Source organism: Balaenoptera ricei, chromosome 4 (assembly GCF_028023285.1).
Source record: "Balaenoptera ricei isolate mBalRic1 chromosome 4, mBalRic1.hap2, whole genome shotgun sequence".
Classification (NCBI taxonomy): Eukaryota; Metazoa; Chordata; class Mammalia; order Artiodactyla; family Balaenopteridae; genus Balaenoptera; species Balaenoptera ricei.
In genome coordinates, this window is record NC_082642.1 from 29796411 (window position 1) to 29820690 (window position 24280).

The 24280-nt window shown below is 43.1% G+C and overlaps 1 protein-coding gene across 2 annotated transcripts in view; it reads right to left on the minus strand.

The window, feature by feature from the left end:
• The window catches only part of RFTN1 (raftlin, lipid raft linker 1), a 206540-nt gene that overhangs the window by 24947 nt on the left and 157313 nt on the right, over window positions 1–24280 (minus strand). For both annotated transcript variants that reach the window (XM_059920383.1, XM_059920384.1), the window contains exon 7: window positions 19709–19824. In XM_059920383.1, coding sequence (XP_059776366.1) covers window positions 19709–19824 — 116 coding nt within the window. The remainder of the gene's footprint in view (window positions 1–19708; window positions 19825–24280) is intronic.

Here is a 24280-nt window from a genome sequence, read left to right on the forward strand (position 1 = left end):
ATCTGGCACCAGTCAACAGCCAGCCAACTGTCAGACACGTGAGTGAGGCCACCCTGGATCCTCTGGCCATCACCTGATGTATGAGAGAGCCCAGGAGAGGTCAGCTAAACTGCTTCAGAGCAGAAGAACTGCTCAGCTGACCCAAAGAATCATGAGCTCAATAAACAGTCATTTGAAGCTGTGAAGTTTGGAATGGTTTGTTATACAGCAAAAACTAACTAATACAGACTGGAAAACAAAACATCTAGCATTTAATAGAGACAAGTCTACCTGCTTCTTTCAGTGTGACTTTGTCTTCCTATGGGAGGGTGACTGCACAATTTTGGAGCCTAAATCGGTTTTAAATAGGGTGATATCTTTGTGATGATCCCGCCCCTTACATTCTTGACCCATGTCCCTTTCTGGACAGCATCAAGCATTTTTAAGGGGAAATCAAAAGTAAAACTTGTCTCCATGGGATACAAAATAGCTAGCTTTAAAAAGTATGCACCTTTAAGCCAAAATGTGATATGAAGCACAATGATAAAGCTAGAGAATATTCATGATGTACAAGAGCAAAAAATGGAAACCATCTAAAATCTACCAATAGAAAACTAATTAAATAAATTAAAATACGATGGCTCATATACCAATATTCTACAGCCATTTAAAATGATGAGATAGAAAGAGTGTGAACAAAATAATCCCATTTTTAAAAAATATATGCAAATGTAGACAGAATATATACTAGAATATACACCAATATGTGACTATCTTCTCAGTTATGATGAAAGTGGGATGATTTTTGCTTTCTTTTCCTTATTTGTATTTTCTAAACTGTCTTCAATTACATGTATCAAATTTTAAAAACACCTTAAGATATAATTGACATATCTAAAAATTCACCTGTTTATAGTACACAATTCAATGGTTTTTAATATACTCACAGAGTTATGCAACCATCATCACAGTACAAATTTAGAACGTTTTCATCACCTCCCCCCAAATTCTTGTCCCCATTAGCAGTCACTCTTTCTCCCCCCACCCTCACCCCTAGGCAACCACCAATCTACTTTCTATAGATGTGCCTAATCTGGATATTTCATATAAATGGAATCATTCAATATGTTGCCTTTTGTACCTGGCTTCTTTCATTTTAACATAATGTTTTCAAGGTTCATCTGTGTTGTAGCATGTATTAGTACTCCACTCCTTTTATTGCTGAATAATATTCCATTGTACATATTTTATTTATTCAGCACTTGATGGGCATTCGGATTGTCTCTACTTTTTGGATATTATGAATAATGCTGCTATTATTTCCCTTGGATATGTGCCTTAGAGTAGAATTACTGGGTTGGTCATATGGTAACTATGCTTAACATTTTGAGGAACTGTCCATGCATCACTTTTGCAATAAGAAAAAAAAGTTATAAAAATTTAAGAACAGATGTCTTGGCCTCATTAGACTAGCTTCTGAGCCTTCTTGTCTAATTTGCCAAGTGAATCCCCCCTTCCACCATAGTTGAAGAGGATGTTTAATAATTTTGCCTCAAAGAGGCCACTGACTTACAAGCAATAGTTGACCCATGCATCCCAGCTTATTAAAGCTGGAAGCAATCAGGGTGTTTCTCCGTTCAGTGGCTCCTGGTTGGATTTTTAACATGCGGATCTCTAATCTCCACCCACAGACCTACTGACTGCCAGGGCTGGTGCTGGGGAATGTGTATTCGTATCAAATCCCCAGGTGATTCTGAGGATCAACAAGGTTTGGGAAGCACTTTTCTAGTGCTTCCTGCCCAGAACAGGAAGGCCACCTCCATCACCCCTGAGAGATGGTAAACTGAACATGTGAATCACCCTGATACCTGGGGGTTGACAGCCTCATGTGCCACCTACTTCCACTGCCAGATGGTTCCACAAAACTCTCCAAAGGATCCTGGTTTTCCCCTTGCAACTAAGGAAAACAGAGTCTATCCCCTTTATCAGAGGTTTGCCCTTCGAAGATGTGGAACCAGCTTCCTGACTGCCCTTGTTTGTTCCTCCTCCAAAATAAACACACCCACTTGTTTTCAACCATTTCCAGGCATGTCCTCCATCGCTGACCACCCCCCAACCCGTCTGTGTTTCTCGTCAAATACAGCAGTGTGGTAGGCATAAGACTCCCAGTCAACCGGTATCACACTGGAAAACAGAAGATAAGCACCTCCTGTGTGCATTTCATAATATGGCCAGTTATCTTTTACCCATAGCAATAATCTCATGTTGTTTCATATCCACCCAACCAGTGTTTGATGAAACTTGTAACACGAAAGGAATTAATTTGGATCCAGGGAACATGAACATTAGAAACAGCTAGTCCCTGACTTGAGGAGTTCACAGAGCAATTAAAAAATTAAATAACTCTATGCCATATGATCCAGCAATGCCACTGCTGGGCATACATCCAGACAAAACTATAATTTGAAAAGATATAGGCACCCCACCGTTCATAGCAGCACTATTTACAATAATTGCCAAGACATGGAAGCAACCTAAATGTCCACTGACAGATTAATGGATAAAGAAGAAGTGAGATATATATAGATACACACACACACACACACACACACACACACACACACAATGGAATATTACTCAGCCATAAAAAAGAATGAAATAATGTCATTTGCAGCACCATGGATGGACCTAGAGATTATCATACTAAGTGCAGTGGGCCAGACATAGAAAGACAAGAATCTAAATTATGAAACAAATGAACTTATCTATGATACAGAAATAGACTCACAGACATAGAGAACAACAGACTTGTGGTTGCCAAGCGGGAGGGGGTGGGAAAGGAGGGATGGATTGGGAGTTTGGGGTTAGCAGATGCAAACTATTATATATAGAATGGATAGACAACAAGGTCCTACTGTATAGCACAGGGAACTATATTCAGTATCCTGTGATAAACCATAATGGAAAAGAATATGAAAAAGAGTAGACATATATATGCATAACTGAATCACTTTGCTGTACAGTAGAAAACCACACAACATTGTAAATCAATTATACTTCAATAAAATAAATTAAAACAAAAAATTAAATAGCTCTAAGGAAGGTGGAACATGGTGCCAAAAGTGCTGAAAGGAAGGGAGCGCAAATCCAGCCGACAGCATCAAAGATGATGTCACAAAGAGTTGGGCCAGGAAGGGCAAGGACCTCAGACGTCGAGGGGGGACTCAGCAGAGGGCAGGAGAGAACACAATTGGAGGGACAAGTAACCAGGGTGTGATCTGGAAAACCCCACTCGGTCACAGCTCAGAGCGTCTGGAGTATTTGGAGAGGAGTAGTGGGTACACTGTTCACCTGAATTAAACTTATTCATTACAATTGCTTTCAAATCAGGTATTCTCCATGCTGTGTTATTGATTTTTTTGCACTTAAATACAATTGATTTTTTTATACTTAAATGTATCCCATTACATTTTATTGGGATGGTTTTGACCTAACATTGATAAACTAGTAGATAATGAGATTGGAAGGAGTTTAAGAAATCAGGGAAACCTACTCAAAAAAGAAGCTGGATTAGATAAGTAATTTTCAAGGTTTCTTGTTTTGTTTCTTTTCCGTTTTTTAAAAAGTAGTGGGAGGCTTTCCACAAACATCAAGGTAATCTAATTTAGAAGCCCCATATGTAAAAGCAGATAGATTCAGAAAAAGCAGCTCTGGTTCCCACTGACATGGGTGGGTTGTCCAGAATCTTCCCCACTCCCCGCTCTCAACGATTCCCTCAATTCTTCCCTCCCCCACCCACTCCGTGCCCAACTGAAATGTTCTTGTGGAGACCAAGGGCATTCCTGTTCTTTGGCTCTTGACAGCCATCCAGTATACTCCACAGCCTCCCACAGGTTCCCCCATCACCTCGGTCTCTACACGAGGCACTGAAAATGACGTGAAACAGGACAAGGCACAGGATGGCATCATAGGGCCCACGAAGAAAGACCCCCATCCAATTAAAGATGTTCATACTGAGTGTAGCCCCTTAAGCAGTTCCAAAGGAAGCAGGCCCTTCCTTTGTATTTCATTTTACTAAAATTCTTGCCAAGTGAATTTAAAAAGGACAAATTCCAAGGAAGGGTGATGAATGATCACTTAATTACAAGAACACCCTCCAACCCTCTATACTCATTAATTTAATATACTAAGTTCTTGCAGAACCATTTGCCCTGTCCTCACCTGTGGCTCCGAGGCTGTCTATGCATTTAAAAAATTATTATAGGGGTCATGAGAAGGAATGCAGGCAGTTCTCAGGAGCAAAGACCAGCCCTTGGCTGGCAGCCAGCAAGGAAGCAAGGACCTCAGTCCTACAACCACGAGGAGCTGGATTTGGTCAACAACCTGGATGAGCTTGGGAGCAGATTCTTCCCCCAGAGCCTCCAATAAGGAACACAGCCCTGCCAAGCCCTGATTTCAGCCTTATGAGACCCAAAGGAGAGGACCCAGTTGAGCTCACCCTGACTTCTGACCTTCAGAAACTGTAAGACAATAAATTGTGTGTGTGTGTTTAAAACTCTTATAGAATCATCTGCCACCCTTCTAATCCCAAACACATTGGGAAAACCTAAAGATAAAGCCCTTCTTATCACATTGAGGGTTGCCTCTTTTTTGTCATGCACTGGATGTTTTAAAGCATACTACTGTTTAAAAAATGCATTTGTCCCATGATTCTGAAAACGTGATGATTTCCTTCACTCTCTCTTCCTCTGCAGCCAGGTTCTAAATTCGCTTTGCCCCATGGTCTTCACCAGACCACACACTTGCCTCTCCCCTCTCATCAGCCTTAAAAGGTTCCCGGTGATTTAGGGCCTCTCACCACCCCTCAGGAAGCCTGACAAGGAAGAGAAGTTATTTATGGGTGTGGAAAGACCAGGGGGTGAGCATTCATTTTTAATGACTGCACTTCTTCCCCCCAGTTAAAAGAATCAATCCTTCCTGCCTGGATTGAATCCATTCATCACATTTTCACAGTGGCTGACACACAGTAGGAACTCAATATTTATTTGTGTTGAATCAATTTTTAAAAGGCCTAACTTACTTATATGACTAAATTTTGCATAGGAAGTGAAATATGGGAATCTGAGAAAACAGGACCATTGAGTTTATGGAAGAAAAAGAGTGCAGATAGAGAGTAAAAGTCAAATTCTTCCTTTGTCATCCCACTCTCCAAGCTGTCACCAAGTCCAAGTTTAGTCTTCTTTAAAATACTTCTAGGAGCATCCCTGCCTTCTGTCCCACTCAGTGGCAAACTGTTGGTTGCCAAGGCCAATAGTCCAGGTCCGCCTTCCTGGCTGACACCCTCTCCAGCCCAGCTCACCATGATCTTGACAGTGACGTGTGTCTGTGACCCAGCCAATGGGACAGAAGGGAAACTCTGCTTGGGAGTTCCTGGGAAAGGTCTTACTTGCTAATAAAAAAGGGCACATGGCAGGAAATGCCCTCTTCTTTCCAACTGTCATCATGTTCCCATGAGATGCTTGGGAACTGCTGCAGCCACCTTGGGATTAGGGTCCTAAGGGGAGACCTAGCAGACAAGCTGAGGACCGGGATGCAGAAGGTGACAGTCCCCGGGTCCCTGATGATGTCCTCAAGCTGCTGAAAAAGATGACGCTGCAACCCCCCACCTTCCTCCAGACTTGCTGCCTGGTGAGATGCGATGACAAATCCCTACTGTTCAAGCCACTGCCAGGTGGATACTCTGCCTTGACAGTGGAAAGCATCCTGATTGATACCCATGACCACCACATATGACATCACTTATATGTGGAATCTAAAAAAAACGATTCAAATGAACTTATTTACAAAACAGAAATAGACCCACAGACGTAGAAAACAAACTTATGGTTACCAAAGGGGAAAGTGGGGAAGGGATAAATTAGGAGTTTGGGATTAGCAGATACACACTACTATATATAAAATGGATAAACATCAAGGGCCTACCGTACAGCACAGGGAACTACATTCAATATCTTGTAATGACCTATAATGGAAAAGACTCTGAAAAAGAAAATATATATAACTGAATCACTTTGCTGTACACCTGAAACATTGTAAATTAACTATACTTCAATAACAAATTATGTTCAAAACAAGAAGTTGTACAAGAAAAAAAAATATGTGGAAGACAACAGAAAGTGGAATTACTCAACTCCTATTTTACTTTCTTTTCCACAAGGAGAAAATAAGCACACCTAAAACCTAAGAGAAGAAAGGCTATGGAGAGACAGAACTAGCTATCATCTAAAAACTAACTTTTACTTACCCAAGTAAAAGGAATATTTCTCTACATAAAAATGAAAATATTCCAGATAAAGCTGCCTTCCACCCTTCCATGCCAAGTCACATGTAGCCACCATCATCAGCTTGGTGGCCGCTCGTCCTGGCCTTTTTCTGCATTTACATATTCCCACACAATATACATCATATTATTCTGTGAAGTGTTTTTCCCCATTAATGGCATCACACTGGTGAGGGTATCTCTGTACTGGTCAGGGTTCTCCTGAGAGACAGAACCAACAGAATGGATAGAGAACAGAGAGACAGACTTTTAGACAGATAGATAGCGACAAAGAGACAGAGACAGAGAGAGATTGATAGATTGATTTGGAGGAATTGGCTCATGTGATTGGGGTGCTGACAAGTTCAAAGCCTGCAGGGCTGGCCCTCTCTTGATGTCTCAGCTGACTGGATGAGGCCCACTCGCATTATGGAGGGTTAGTCATCTGCTTTGCTCAAAGTCTATTGATTTGAATGTTAATCGCATCTAAAAAAACACCTTCACTGCAACATCTAGACTGGTGTTTGACCAAACAACTGGGTACCACAGCCTGGCCAGGTTGTCCCATAAAATTAACCATCACGGTTCTTCTGCAACTTGTTTCCCCACTGGACAACATTTCCTGGAGTTCCTTCCGTGTCAGTCTGTACAGAATGACTGCATGCATAGTAAGGGTGCACCATCCACTATTTAACCCTTCCCCTACTGATGGACGTGCACCTTGTTTCCTTTTTCCTGTTACTAATAATGCTGAAACCATGTCCTGGTATCAGCATTCTTGTGAACAAATGCCTTTGTTTCTCCAAAAGAGATGGATGTGAGGTGTGGACTTGCGTAGGGGTGGGTAGGGGTGGGCATTGAAAATTTTTCATAGAGGTTGGCAACCTGCCCTCCCAAGCAAACCTCAATTTTTTAAATGACGAATTTAAAATTCATCAAGCCGAGAAGAATTCCATTTTAAGGAAAAGGTGCTCAGCACACTGGCATGTCACTATCAAAGGTAGATGCAAGGAACTTGATCAAAGTGAAAGCTGGGAGAATAGACGTTCTGTTGTCCCAGCCACTGGCAGACTCATCTGAGCTGCGGTTTGCTCTGGGTCGGAAGGAGTGGGGTTACCACCTGGGAGGGCGGGCCTGGTCCTTTCACGGCAGTGACCATCCACGGGAAAATCTTCTGTACCACAGAAACAAGGCAGAGACCTGCTATCTTTGGCACTAAAGGCTATGATCTCAGAACCAAAATAATTATCTTGGAGAAATTGTGGCAATGAAAAAAAATGCCAGATGGTTTAAAAGGAACAAATATTGACTCCCTTGTAGGAGCAGAAGGTGGTGAATTCTAGACACCGCAGACACTGACGTTACTCCCTGGCAAATCACAGTGTGGACCGTTACGTGGATGGTCGGGAGCCCTTGGAAACAGAAGATTGATGCCCAGAAGGCTGCGGATGTCCATGCAGAAAAAGGGGGACGTATGAGTTGTTGGATAGGGTTGTGGGACAGGTGGGGTGGAGTGTACCTCAGAGTGGGTTCCAATTACACAGATGCGTCTTATCAAGCCTCTCATGAGTCCTTCAGGGACAAGATGGTGACCGCTGGGTGGAATGACAGGGCCATCTGAAACCTCTGCAGATGGGGCTGGGGCCACATTAGGGCCTGGGGGAGACATTCCCACAGCATGCCAAAGGACCGTGTCCTCCATCCACCTGTTGGACACTGGATCAGACAGGAGTAACCCTACGTAGGAAATGCTCAGAGAAGCCAGGGCTGGGACGATCCCCCAGACGCAAGATGATACTGTCATGATCACAAATGTCTCAGCAGGCTGTAAAAATGGGCAGAAACCAATGGGAGGCGATTCAACAGCAGACTGAACACACAGATGGAGGATGAAGACAAAACCTGACAACAGCGCCTCACGGGATGAGAACTGTGGGTGTTCACAGGCTGTAACAGGTGCCCCCAAAGTCCATTCAATCTCCAGCTGCACTAGCAGAAGCCCAGGTCCAGCTGTAGCGAGACCAGGTCCTTGCAGGTAGTGGGCTGCCCTTCACGATGCCCTTTGGATCCCAGGATGCTGTGCAGGTGAACACTTCCAGGGTAAGTCTTCCATGCTCCCACACCTGTTCAGGTCAGTTAGACCCATGATCACAGCTACGTGTCTTAATTTAAATTATTTAAAACGGATAGGAAGTGCAAAGAAGTTGTTTCTAGGAAAACTAGATAGAATGCTTTGAAGAGACCTGACAAAGGACAGTTGCTTAAAAATAACAACTGTGGCCACTGTCTGGCGGGGCGGAGCGGGCTGGAAAAGACCAGGAAAAAAAATCTTGAAAACAGAAGGATTCTGCAGTCAAATCCCTTTGCTACACTTTAAAGACACTAACGCTGGCCATCAGCGACTGCACACTTTGGTTTATAAAAGAAGAATGAAGTGGGATTCTAATCAACAGACTCCAAACTCAAAAAGATTGGCACACGGATATGTACTTACATATTATATATTAAAATGTGTAAGATGTGAATATGCTTTTTTCTCTTTTAAAAAAATTTAATTGAAGTATAGTTGATGTACAATGTTGTGTTAATTTCTGCTGTATAGCAAAGTGACTCAGTTATACATATATATATTGTTTTCCATTATGGTTTATCACAGGATATTGAACATAGTTCCCTGTGCTATACAGTAGGACCTTGTTGTTTATCCATCCTATATATAATAGTTTGCATCTGAACTTGTGGTGAGGGAGACTTTCAAGATGGTGGAGGAGTGAGACATGGAGATAACCTTCCTCCCCACAAATACATCAGAAATACATCTACATGTGGAACAACTCCTGCAGAACACCTACTGAACGCTGGCAGAAGACCTCAGACTTCCCAAAAGATATATATTTTTTTTTCCTTTTTCTCTTTTTGTGAGTGTGTATGTGTATGCTTCTTTGTGTGATTTTGTCTGTATAGCTTTGCTTTTACCATTTGTCTTAGGGTTCTGTCTGTCCTTTTTTTTTTTTTTTTTTTTTTTTAGTATAGTTTTTAGTGCTTGTTATCATTGGTGGATTTGTTTTTTGGTTTGGTTGCTCTCGTCTTTCTTTTTATTATCACTTTTCAATTTTTTATTTTTAATAATTTCTTTATTTTTTATTTTAATAACTTTATTTTATTTATTTTCTTTCTTTCTTTCTTTTTTTCTCCCTTTTCTTCTGAGCCATGTGGCTGACAGGGTCTTGGTGCTCTGGCTGGGTGTCAGGCCTGTGCCTCTGAGGTGGGAGAGCCGAGTTCAGGACATTGGTCCACCAGAGACCTCCCAGCTCCACGTAATATCAAACGGTGAAAGCTCTCCCAGAGATCTCCATCTCAATGCTATGACCCAGCTCCACTCAACGACCAGCAAGCTACAGTGCTGGATACCCTATGCCAAACAACCAACAAGACAGGAACACAACCCCACCCATTAGCAGAGAGGCTGCCTAAAATCATAATAAGGTCACAGACACCCCAAAACACACCACCGGATGCAGTCCTTCCCACCAGAAAGACAAGACCCAGCCTCATCCACCAGAACACAGGCACCAGTTCCCTCCACCAGGAAGCCTACAAAACCCACTGAACCAACCTTAGCCACTGGGCAGGCACCAAAAACAACGGAAACTACGAACCTGCAGCCTGCGAAAAGGAGACGCCAAACACAGTAAGTTAAGCAAAATGAGAAGACAGAGAAACACACAGCAGACGAAGGAACAGGGTAAAAACCCACCAGGCCAAACAAATGAAGAGGAAATAGGCAGTCTACCTGAAAAAGAATTCAGAGTAATGATAATAAACATGATCCAAAATCTTGGAAACAGAATGGAGAAAATACAAGAAATGTGTAACAAGGACAGAGAAGAACTAAAGAGCAAACAAACAATGATGAACAACACCATAAAGGAAATTAAAAATTCTCTAGAAAGAATAAATAGCAGAATAACTGAGGCAGAAGAACAGATAAGTGACCTGGAAGATAAAATAGTGGAAATAACTACCACAGAGCAGAATAAAGAAAAAAGAATGAAAAGAATTGAGGACAGTCTCAGTGACCTCTGGGACAACATTAAACACACCAACATTCGAATTATAGGGGTCCCAGAAGAGGAAGAGAAAAAGAAAGGGACTGAGAAAATATTTGAAGAGATTATAGTTGAAAACTTCCCTAATATGGGAAAGGAAATAGTCAAGTCCAGGAGGCGCAGAGAATCCCATACAGCATAAATCCAGTTAGAAACACGCCAAGACACATATTGATCAAACTATCAAAAATTAAATACAAAGAAAAAATATTAAAAGCAGCAAGGGAAAAACAACAAATAACATACAAGGGAATCCCCATAAGGTTAACAGCTGATCTTTCAGCAGAAAATCTGCAAGCCAGAAGGGAGTGGCAGGACATATTTAAAGTGATGAAAGGGAAAAACCTACAACCAAGATTACTCTACCCAGCAAAGATCTCATTCAGATTCTACGGACAAATTAAAACCTTTACAGACAAGCAAAAGTTAAGAGAATTCAGCACCACCAAACCAGCTTTACAACAAATGTTACAGGAACGTCTCTAGGCAGGAAACACAAGAGAAGGAAAAGACCTACAATAACAAACCCAAAACAATTAAGAAAATGGGAATAGGAACATACATATCCATAACTACCTTAAATGTAAATGGATTAAATGCTCCAATCAAAAGACATAGACTGGCTGAATGGATACAAAAACAAGACCCATATATTTGCTGTCTACAAGAGACCCACTTCAGACCTAGGGACACATACAGACTGAAAGTGAGGGGATGGAAAAAGATATTCCATGCAAATGGAAATCAAAAGAAAGCTGGAGGAGCAATTCTCATATTAGACAAAATAGACTTTAAACTAAAGACTATTACAAGAGACAAAGAAGGACACTACATAATGATCAAGGGATCAATCCAAGAAGAAGATTTAACAACTGTAAATATTTATGCATGCAACATAGGAGCACCTCAATACATAAGGCAAATGCTAACAGCCATAAAAGGGGAAATCGACAGTAACACAATCATAGTAGGGGACTTTAACATCCCACTTTCACCAAAGAACAGATCATCCAAAATGAAATAAATAAGGAAACACAAGCTTTAAATGATACTTTAAACAAGATGGACTTAAATGATATTTATAGGACATTCCATCCAAAAACAACAGAATACACTTTCTTCTCCAGTGCTCATGGAACATTCTCCAGGATATATCATATCTTGGGTCACAAATCAAGCCTTGGTAAATTTAAGAAAACTGAAATCGTATCAAGTATCTTTTCTGACCACAACGCTATGAGACTAGATATCAATTACAGGAAAAAATCTGCAAAAAATACAAAAACATGGAGGCTAAACAATACACTACTTAATAACCAAGAGATCACTAAAGAAATCAAAAAATGCCTAGAAACAAATGACAATGAAAACATGATGACCCAAAACCTATGGGATGCAGCAAAAGCAGTTCTAAGAGGGAAGTTCATAGCAATACAATCCTATCTCAAGAAACAAGAAATATCTCAAATAAACAACCTAACCTTACACCTAAAGCAATTAGAGAGAGGAGAACAAAAAAAAACCCGAAGTTAGCAGAAGGAAAGAAATCATAAAGTTTAGATGGGAAATCAATGAAAAAGAAATGAAGGAAACAAAAGCCAAGATTAATAAAACTAAAACCTGGTTCTTTGAGAAGATAAACAAAATTGATAATCCATTAGCCAGACACATCAAGAAAAAGAAAGAGGAGACTCAAATCAATAGAATTAGAAATGAAAAAGGAGAAGTAACAACTGACACTGCAGAAATACAAAGTATCATGAGAGATTACTACAAACAATTATATGCCAATAAAATAGACAACCTGGAAGAAATGGACAAATTCTTAGAAAAGCACAACCTTCCAAGACTGAACCTTGAAGAAATAGAAAACATAAACAGACCAATCACAAGCACTAAAATTGAAACTGTGATTAAAAATCTTCCAACAAACAAAAGCCCAGGATCAGATGGCTTCACAGGCGAATTCTATAAGACATTTAGAGAAGAGCTAACACCTTTCCTTCTTAAACTCTTCCAAAATATAGCAGAGGGAGGAACACTCCCAAAATCATTCTAGGAGGCCACCAAAACCAGACAAAGATGTCATAAAAAAAGAAAACTACAGGCCAATATCGCTGATGAACATAGATGCAAAAATACTAGCAAACAGAATCCAACAGCACATTAAAAGGATCATACACCATGATCAAGTGGGGTTTATCCCAGGAATGCAAGGATTCTTCAATATATGCAGATGAATCAATGTGATAAACCATATTAACAAACTGAAGGAGAAAAACTATATGGTCATCTCAATAGATGCAGAAAAAGCTTTTGACAAAACTCAACACCCATTTATGATAAAAACTCTGCAGAAAGTAGGCATAGAGGGAACTTTCCTCAACATAATAAAGGCCATATATGACAAACCCACAGCCAACATCGTTCTCAATGGTGAAAAACTGAAACCATTTCCTCTAAGATCAGGAACAAGACAAGGTTGTGCACTCTCACCACTATTATTCAACATAGTTTTGGAAGTTTTAGCCACAATAATCAGAGAAGAAAAAGAAATAAAAGGAATCCAAATCAGAAAAGAAGAAGTAAAACTGTCACTGTTTGCAGATGACATGATATTATACATAGAGAATCCTAAAGATGCTACCAGAAAACTACTAGAGCTAATCAATGAATTTGGTAAAGTAGCAGGATACAAAATGAATGCACAGAAATCTCTTGCATTCCTATACACTAATGATGAAAAATCTGAAAGAGAAATTAAGGAAACACTCCCATTTACCACTGAAACAAAAAGAATAAGATACCTAGGAATAAAGCTACTGAAGGAGACAAAAGACCTGTATGCAGAAAACTGTAAGACACTGATGAAAGAAATTAAAGATGACACAAACAGATGGAGAGATGTACCATGTTCTTGGATTGGAAGAATCAACATCATGAAAATGACTATACTACCCAAAGCAATCTACAGATTCAATGCAATCCCTATCAAACTACCAATGGCATTTTTCACAGAACTAGAAAAAAAAAAAAAAAACATATGACCCAGCAATCCCACTACTGGGCATATACCCAAAAAAATTTCACAAGTTGTATGGAAACACAAAAGACCCCGAATAGCCAAAGCAATCTTGAGAAAGAAAAACGGAGCTGGAGGAATCAGGCTCCTGGACTTCAGACTATACTACAAAGCTACAGTAACCAAGACAGTATGGTACTGGCACAAAAACAGAAGTACAGATCAATGGAACAGGATAGAAAGCCCAGAGATAAACCCATGCACATATGGTCACCTTATTTTTGATAAAGGAGGCAAGAATATACAGTGGAGAAAAGACAGTCTCTTCAATAAGTGGTGCTGGGAAAACTGGACAGCTACATGTAAAAGAATGAAATTAGAACATCCCCTAACACCATACACAAAAATAAACTCAAAATGGATTAAAGACTTAAATGTAAGGCCAGACACTATAAAACTCTTAGAGGAAAACATAGGCAGAACACTCTATGACATAAATCACAGCAAGATCCTTTTTGACCCAGCTCCTAGAGAAATGGAAATAAAAACAAAAATAAACAAATGGGACCTAATGAAACTTAAAAGCTTTTGCACAGCAAAGGAAGGCAGAAACAAGACGAAAAGACAGCCCTTGAAATGGGAGAAAATATTTGCAAATGAAGCAACTGACAGAGGATTAATCTCCAAAATTTACAAGCAGCTCATGCAGTTCAATATCAAAAAAACAAACAACCCAATCCAAAAATGGGCAGAAGACCTAAATAGACATTTCTCCAAAGGAGATACACAGATTGCCAACAAACACATGAAAGGATGCTCAACATCACTAATCATTAGAGAAATGAAAATGAAAACTACAATGAGATATCATCTCACACCAGTCAGAATGGCCATCATCAAAAAATCTACAAACAATAAATGCTGGAGAGGGTGTGGAGGAAAGGGAACCCTCTTGCACTGTTGGTGGGAATGTAAATTGATACAGCCACTATGGAGAACAGTATGGAGGTTCCTTAAAAAACTAAAAATAGAACTACCATATGACCCAGCAATCCCACTACTGGGCATATACCCTGAGAAAACCATAATTCAAAAAGTGTCATGTACCACAATGTTCATTGCAGCTCTATTTACAATAGCCAGGACATGGAAGCAACCTAAGTGTCCATTGACAGATGAATGGATAAAGAAGATGTGGCACATATATACAATGGAATATTATGCAGCCATAAAAAGAAATGAAATTGAGTTATTTGTAGTGAGGTGGATGGACTTAGAGACTGTCATACAGAGTGAAGTAAGTCAGAAAGAGAAAAACAAATACTGTATGCTAACACATATATATGGAATCTAAAAAAAAAAAAAAAAGGTTCTGAAGAACCTAGGGGCAGGACAGGAATAAAGATGCAGACGTAGAGAATGGACTTGAGGACACGGGGAGGGGGAAGGGTAAGCTGGGACGAAGTGAGAGAGTGGCATGGACAAATATACACTACCAAATGTGAAATAGATAGCTGGTGGGAAGCAGCCACATAGCACAGGGAGATCAGCTCGGTGCTTTGTGACCACCTAGAGGGGCGAGATAGGGAGGGTGGGAGGGAGATGCAAGAGGGAGGAGATATGGGGATATATATATATATACGTATAGCTGATTCACTTTGTTATAGAGGAGAAACTAACAAAAAAAAGTCTTTGGAGACTTGGAAAAATTATATATGTATTTGAAATTAAAAAAAAAAAAGTTTGCATCTGCTAATCCCAAACTCCCAATCCTTCACTCTGAATATGATTTTCTTGGGTTCTTTTTCAGTGACTTTTTCAGTTAACCCACCAGCTCCCAAGACAACCGCATCAACTCAAAGCACTTTCCCTACTGTCTTATGTTCAGTTCTGATGGCAAATTTCACAAGAAGCACTTGTGAGCTAGAAGACACTCCAGGGAGCAGGATGAGGACGGAGAGGCTCTATGGCTCACCAGCTCCTGGTGGTCCTCCACGTCCACTGGGCGGTCAGGCTGAAGGATGTGCAGACAGAGAGAAGACGATGGTCCCTTTCTCTGCCTCTCTCTTCCTCTTCACCTATTTGTCTATGTAGCTTCCCCCTTTCCTTTCAAAGAATCACCGTTTCTGCTCACACTCTAGACTGTAAACTCATAGAGCATAAGCCAAATACATGTTATAAATGCCCTATGGATGGACTTTCATCCCATTCACAACTGCCTTTAATTTTAGGCCATAGCTTTCCAACTGAGAAAAATGCAATTATTTGCGTTTGACTCCACATGTTCCCTAGCCCAGCCTCCTCTGTGCTTTTAGAACAAGATCAATGCAATAGGCAGACGATCTTTCTAATTGATGATCCCGGGTGACCGATACAAGAAAACAGTATTTACTTACTCTATGCCAAGTACGACGTTCACAACTTTTAAATACGTTATCTCTTTTCCTTCTCATCGACTTCGAGAGGTTGTTACCCGTGTCTCCATTTATACAATTGAAAAATGGAAAAGCAAAGAGGGGGTGGTTTCCTTTTCATACACTCAGCAAGAAATAAGAGAGCAGGAAGCCTACCCGGGCCAGACTCGAGAATCCACATTCTCTTTCCAACATACCGCACTGTCTGCAGAGCTGCAAAGAGCCAGGTAGGTTGTCTTGCGAAAGTGTGTGTGTCTGTGTGTGTGTGTGGTCTGGGGTGCGGGGGAGAGGAAAGCCAGGAAGATGTGGCCGAATTAGACTGGCACATCTGCACACGGAGCTTGAGGATATTAACGGGCAGAGGAGTAAAGGGGCAGGAAAGGGACACGTCAGTCCCAATTGTGAGAAAAGAGAAAAAGCTGGTTAGAGATACTTTGTGGTCAGAGTCCTGGGAGGCTCCGGGAGGAGAGTGGCTGCCAGAAAAGCAGGATCAACCACAAGCCAAGAGGGACCTGCCCAGGGCTTGAACAGGAAAGGCCTTCCCCAGAGGCCATAAGGGTGGGGAGGAGAGGAAGGGGATGGTCTCGAGGATAGAGGTAAGGGAGCTGGACTCCCCCCCCCGCCCCCCCGCACAGCCAGAGGCACGTGCAGAGGAGCAGCTGTCTGTGGGTCGGACAGAGCTCTTCCAATTGCTGGGCCAGGGGCAAGCCCACCCCAGACTGGACCCTGCTGGGCTGTGCTGGTAACAGCTGCATACACGTGGCTCCTCTAAGGCAGGGATTGATTCTCACAGTGGGCTGAATAGGAAACTCGGGGGCAGAGCCTGGACGTGTGTCTTTTAAAAAGCTTTCCAGATAGACACAAGCTCAATTTTGAGAAACACTGGTCTACCCTTGGGCTGAACCAAAAGGCTTTCAACCCGATTCAGGAAGCATTTACTGGATGCCTTGGGAAACAAAGATGAACATCCATCGACAGAGGAATGGATAAAGAAGACGTGGTGTATATACACAATGGAATATTACTCAGCCATAAAAAAGGATGAAGTAATGCCATCTGCAGCAACATGGATGGACCGAGAGATCATCATAGTAAGTGAGACAGACAGAGAAAGACAAATATCATATGATATCACTTACATGTAGAATCCTAAAAAAAGATATAATTAACTTTAAATATAAAACAGAAATAGACCCACAGACATAGACAACAAATTTATGGTTATCAAAGGGGAAAGGTGGGGAGGGATAAATTAGTCGTTTGGGATTAACATATACACACTACTATATATAAAATAAGTAACCAACAAGGACCTATGTGTAGCACAGGGAACTATACGCAGTATTCTGTAGTAGCCTATAAGGGAGAAGAATATGAAAAAGAATATATAAGTATGTAGAATATATATATATATATACTTTATATATTCCACATACTTTATATATACATAAAAAACGGAATCACTTTGATGTACACCTGAAACTAACACAACACTGTAAATCAACTATACTTCAGTTTTAAAAAAATAACAATTTAAAAAATTGACAGGGGCAAAAAATGACAACCGTGTCCTTACTTGAGTTTGTAACCATTATCTCCCTCCTGCAGACATTTTATTTTTTAAAATATTTATTTGTTTGGCTGTGCCGGGTCTTAGTTGCAGCACGCGGGATCTTTTTAGTTGCGGCATGCATGTGGGATCTAGTTCCCCAACCAGGGATGGAACCCGGGCCCCCTGCACTGGGAGTGCAGAGTCTTAGCCACTGGACTACCCAGGAATTCCCTCCCACAGACTTTTTAGATAGTAGGCGTTCCCTCCAGTTACATATCAAGGTCACATGTTAAAATTTCAATATTTCAAAGGCTGAAGAAAGACGAATCATTGGGGTGCTTTTCCTATCACCCTTTTCATCAAATATCACACGACCATAGACATCTGGGCAAAGTGGCATCTGTACCGTTCTTTCAGACACTAGTTCCTAAAACTGAGGAAGCTTCAGAACCACCTAGAGAGCCTGTTAAAACCCAGATGGCTGGGCCCACCCGCAGGGCTTCCCATTCAGTAGGTCCAGGGTGGGGCCCAAGCATCTGCATGTCTAACAACTTCCAGGTGCTGCTGATACTGGTCCTGGGACCACACTTTGAGAACCACTTTCCTAGGCAATTTTGGATCACTGCCATCAAACCATCTTTATTGAGGAAACCACAAAGCCTGCCTTTCACAGCCACTTTAATGTGCAGACAGCAAGGGATTTTATACACGTCCCCATGGCCCTGTGGCCGATCACACGTGCAAAATCACGCAACGTGTTTCTGGTGCAGCCACGCATCGCTTGCTGATACAGCCCTGTGTCACAGAGCAAACCGAGTGCTGCAGCTCGTGGGTACAGGGCAGCCAGCATGGGCTTGTCCGGACGGGGTCCTTGAGACCCTGCATCTACCACACGTGGCAGGCTGGGTGAACGGACCGCCCCATCTTACAGTTGTGGAAGTTTAAGGTCCCCAGGGGGGACATGACGTGCCCACACTGGACTCTGCATTTTCGACAGAGCCTCACTTCCTCTGCACCCCGTTTCCAGTTAGGGGTACGGAGGCTCACTGGGACCAACGGTGGGCGGAAGTCACTGGCGGAGCCTGACGGCAAAGCAGGTCATCACCTACCTCCTTACCTTCCTCACTACTTATGCCTGCAGGACCCCTGGCCTCCAACCTAACTGGCCCTGGATGCTGTGATTTTGGAATTCCTGTTTCTGATTATTACAGTTTTTCTGTGGCCTCTGTTCTGTCACATTTGCAAGCAGCTGTTTCCCATCCCTACTCAGATGCAGGCTGCCCCCCCGCACCCCTGCTCCCCACATCAGGCCTCCTCGGAACGGCTGCAGGCTCAAAGGCTAAGCAACGGTGCCCGTGGGGCGCTCCACCCCAGCTCCAGGCGGGGGACTGGCCACAGGCTGCAGTGCCAAAGGGCACAAGGGTGTGGCGGGTCCCAGTGCCCCGCACTCTGCACCAAGAGCTGCTTCCTCATCTGTCCTCCTCTGGCACAGAGACCCCCCTGTCTGGCAGGGCCCCTCGGAGCGACGCCAACCCTGTGTCCTTCTAGGGCCAACTTGAGAGCATTCAGAAATCAGTCCCCTATCTTCAAACATCCCAGATGCTGCGTGGACAAGAGACTGGTCTATAAAGTCCACGTTTCAACAGTTGCAGAAATGCCTTTAAAATACACACCAGCAAACCTCAGAAAGAAATCAGCTCTCCCCTTCCCAAATCCCAGCGGAACACAGCTTGAGGAATTCCTCTGCCCACAGCAATCTGGTGGCCTTGCGGGTCAACGTTTCTCAAAGACCGCCTTCTACACTTAATGGGCCAGGGTTCTAACCTCCCTGTGCCTCAGTTTCCTCATCTGTAAAATGGGAGCAATCACAGTACTCAGACTTATTGTGAAGGTTAAGAGCGCAGGTGCATATAAATTTCTTCTGGCATATAAATTTCCATGGCCCCCTGTCAGAGGGGGCCATAGAGTCTAGCTCCAGTAACGATGATGCTCTAATTATTATGGGGGCCGCAAACTATGCGTTTGCCTCACTTATGTCACTTAGCGCTTTCAAATTAATGAAAGAAGAATCTTTTCTACCCGGCTCACACAATGTGTTTTTTCTACAGAAAGGGAAAAGTGGGGCCCATCCCCCAACTGGGGGTGGCATAGGAGGGGCACCAAAGGACGAAAGGGGTCCTCACAGGGTGTATGGAGGTCCAACTGCCGCTCAGAGGAAAGCGACATCCAGCAGCAGCCACGCTCAGAGGAGCGAGCGGGTAAAACAATCACTGTCCAAACAAGAAAAGCACCACTGCCAATCCCAACACTTACGTCCAGAACCGTCCATTGTTCCACTACAATAGCATCGTAGCCCTGCATGGTTTTGCTATCTTCTGTGGAAACAGCTTCAAAGATGAATACTCCATCTGTCAAGCCGCGTAAGGAATCTGTGGAAAAAGAAAAGGCGGGGCGGGGTGGAGGGAGGTTGCTGTAAACCGTCTGTGGCAGAAGCCTTACAAGCAGCAAAAATTTTCACTGCATTCATTAATAATCCCAATCAGAACATCTTTTCAGCATGTTAATTAAAGAAGGCATACACAACCATAGAGTCTAGCCCCATCAGAATGAATGAGACTAATTTACCTCGCAGTTTTGAATAATATCCTTGATTTTATGAGCCCAAATTTCATTGTTAGCAATCACCATTTGATTTCACGCGTTTACCTTCCTTTTCATGCTCCAACGTCAGGATGCACTGGGGAGAACTTATTCGGGGGAAATGCAGTCATTTAGAGACAGTTTTTAGAAGAAAACTATATTGAGGTGAGAGAAATTATTTTGAAGTGGGGATAGATGCAACGCAGCAGCTCTGGGCTTGCAGACGCAGTCCAGATGCGCTGATTCCTCGACATTTGTGTGACGTGGGTGCAGTACATGGGACACTTCACGCAGCTCTTGTCAGGAGGTGAAATTTGGGGGAAGGGGGAATTTTTCAAAATGATTTACCATTGAAAATGTTTCCCTGGGCACTGCTATAGTTAATGGTAAAGTTCTGAGTTCCGTATAATTCAACAAACCTACATCAAACATAGCATGATTCAGAACTGTCTCAGGCCGTGAGGATGTCAAGAAAAACACAACAGGCTCCTTGCCCCTGAAGAAGACTTTCAATGAGGCACTTTCTAAGTTAATGGGTCCTAAATACCCTAGATTCACTTAGATGAGGGACTGTGGAACAGAGGAATGGACTCAGAAGCAGGTGGTTTGGGCCCATGCTCTATCGGAAAAGGGATCTGACCCTTTGAGGGGTTTGGTTTCTTGTCTGTGAAAGGGGGTTGTAGACAGAGAATTCCTCCTGGTCAGTATCCTACAAATCACTGCTCAGTCGCACTGTTCTGGACTGAACTCTGTCCCCACCCACCACCCCCGATTCATGTGTTGAAGCTCTATCCTCCAAAGTGAGTACATTTGGAAACACATCCTTTCCGGGGGTAATTAAGGTTCAATGAGGTCATAAGGGTGGGCCCTAGTCCAACAGGACTGATGTCCTTACAAGAAGAGGAAGAGACACCAGAGCACCACCCACCCCAACCCCCTAACCTTGCACAGAGGAAAGCCCATAGGAGGACACAGAGAAGGTGGCCATCTGCAAGTCAGGAAAGGAGGCCTCACCAGAAACCGAATTTGCCAACTCCCTGATCATGGACGTCCAGCCTCCTGATCTATGAGAAAATAAATGTCTATTGTTCAAGCCAACCAGTCTGTGGTGTTTTGTTATGGCAACAGACATAAAAATATGTTTAGTGATGTAAAGGACAATTCACACAATAATGTGATCTTTTCTTCATCAGTAAGGGAAGGGAGACAAACACAGAAAGCCCCCTGAGTCACACTGGAGTTCAGGAACTGCCAGCACTTTCCAGAAGTCACAAAAGGACAGACAGATGGAAACATATAGCAACCTTCAGCTTCTGTCTTCCAACAGACCTCACAAGCACAGTCAAAAAGCCCTCAGAATGAGAAAATTATTTGCAACAACAAAAATAAGTAATAAATAAATGGCTACGCTTAACACCCTTTATTGTATGTAAAAAGTTTCCAGGACTTCCCTGGTGGCGCAGTGGTTAAGAATCCGCCTGCCAATGCAGGGGACACGGGTTTGAGCCCTGGTCTGGGAAGATCCCACATGCCGCGGAGCAACTAAGCCTGTGTGCCACAACTGCTGAGCCTGTGCTCTAGAGCCCAAGAGCCACAACTACTGAGCCCACGTGCCACAACTACTGAAGCCCGCGTGCCTAGAGCCCGTGCTCCACAGCAAGAGAAGCCACCGCAATGAGAAGTCCGCGCACCACAACGAAGAGTAGCCCCCGCTCACCGCAACTAGAGAAAGCCCATGCACAGCAACGAAGACCCAACATAGCCATAAATTAATTAATTAATTAACTAATTAATTAATTAATTTTAAAAAAAAGCTTCCAGGGCTGAAGGGAATTTTAGCTGCACAACCTTTCCAGAGAACAACTTAACAACATCTCAAAAGACTGAAACACAAAAGTCCATCCTCTTTGACTCAGAAACCCTACTGTTTTCAGTCCATTCTGAGCACCCATTATGTGCCAGGTACTCTCGTGATCACTGGTGACAAATGAAGACCCCGCCCCCATGGAGCTTCCCCTGCCCTGCAGGGGGAGAAAACATAATGTCCCAGGGGATAAATGCTATGAGAATATAAAGTGGGCTGGGGTGGGGGTGGGCGGGGTGTTGCATGGAGGTAGAGGCAATGGCACGGCTGTTTCTGAAAGAAGTGCTCAGGGTAGGTCCCCCCACTTTGAGTAGAGATATGAACTAACTGCAAGCCAGGCATATGGATCTGCGGGGTTTGAGAGTTCAAGGTAGAGGACACAGCTTGAATAGAAATGCAGAGTGAATGAGGGGCCACCAAGGACCAGACAAGCAGCAGAATCATGAGAAGAAATTCAAGACTAAGACAATGGTGGGGAGATAAGCCAACCAGGGGCTTATCCACGTGACTCGCTTGGCCAGTGGGATCTTAGTGGGGGTGACACAAGCAGGGGCTTGCGAAGCACTGGCGTGGTTGAACTTGATCTCACATCTGTGCCACCACTTCGAGAGCACATGCCCCAGCTAGCCTGTTGGAACAGAGCTGCCCCAGTGGAGCTTAGCCTAGATCAGCTGATCCACAGACCTGAGAGTGGGCCCAGCTGCCTCAAAGAAGCTGCTCCAGGCAACCTACAAATATGAGAGAATAAATTATTACTGTTTTAAGCCAGTGAGCTCTGGAGTGGTTTGTTACACAGCATCATCCTGGCAATATCTGACTGTTACAATGCCCAATTGAAACTTAAGAAATCTGAGACCAGTGTACTTCACTTAGCCTGGGGAATATTCCTGATTGTTCCAGAATGATAGAGGGGCCTGACCAACTCAACAAACCACAGCTCTGAGTGGAATTCCTGGAGTACAGCAGCCTCATCCTAATATTCTTCCTACTGGACAAGACAATACTCCATTTCAAATAAGATCCCTGTGGGTTAATCAATACTATGCTCCATTTTTGTATTTGTTTCCTATACCGAGAGTCTGTTACCAATCAGCCTTAGCAAAAGTGCTAAGCTTGCCTCTCTCATCCGCTCTGCTAAAAAGTTCCCCCCAAGTGTTTGTTCAATGTCCTCCTAAAAGACATTTTACTAAGGTGACCGAGGAAGGACAGAACTGCTCTTTGGCTGAACCACATTTAAATATTTTGGGCTCCAGGACAAGTACGGACCATAGTCCAGCTCACTTAGCAAGTTCTGGGTAACACAGGTCCAGCTGGAGCCCCTGCCACAGTAGGGATGCCCTACGGAAACCCTTTGAATAAAGCTTTCCCAAGTCCTGACCTGGTGATGCTTGGGACACAGAAGATACTCACTGATCCTTCAGTAGCATATGATCCCAGCACACATTTCTTCAAGGCTTCTACAAAAATATGTTATACCCAATTTCCAAAGTCTCTGCCTACACATCTCCTGACTGGAAAGCCTCCAAGCCCTTTAAATGCGCCTACCGCATGCTCTAAGTATTAGAGTACTCAGCATGATATAGAGAGAGTTGAGGTCCACCTGGGGAAGGAGACGGCGCAGCCCATCCAGAATTTCTTTCCTACCCCCTGCCTGGCATCCCCTCCTTCGCTCCAAGTCACAAGCCTGGGAGGAGGGCTGTGTGGCCCAGGCTTGGGGCCGTGAAGCAGGAACAAACCAGGTCCTTATTTACCACCTTCCTCATTCAGTCCTGCCTGCAGCATCTAGGCCCGCTGCTCTGCTCTTCTGAATCCAGAGTGCTGATTCACCCACTTAACTACACAGCAAGTTCAGAATGGCTGTCAAAATGTGGTCATCTGTAACAGCAAAAAAAAGTCAATGAACCACAGACAGCAGACAGCTGGGCTTTTAAAGAGCCCCTTGTTTTGACGGCCTCATCCACCACCCGTCTCTTCATCACCTTCCTGGCTCAACCTCGCTGTAGTGTGCTCCGAGCTGGTATACATAGGTCTCTCTCAGAGTGCAGCTCTCCATGCAAAAAGGTTAAATCGTCCTCCATCTATGGAAAACATTCCATTATCACTGCATTTTTTTATTAAAGTAAAGATGCTTCCCTACTGTGCACAGAAAGCTATTTGCCCTGGCATTGTATAAATATTTGATGCCGGTCTTTTGGCAAAAGGCCACCTTAACTTTCCAAGCTTATGCTTTACAAGAAGGATGTGAGAAAAGGAGATTTGCCCTATTATCCCAAGAGGTAAATTCTATGAGAAAACTGCTCTTCCCCTGCAGCCTCTGGGACACGAAGACTCCACCTAGCAAGCTACCCTTCAGGCTCACCCTAGGTGCTGGTCCTCTCCCA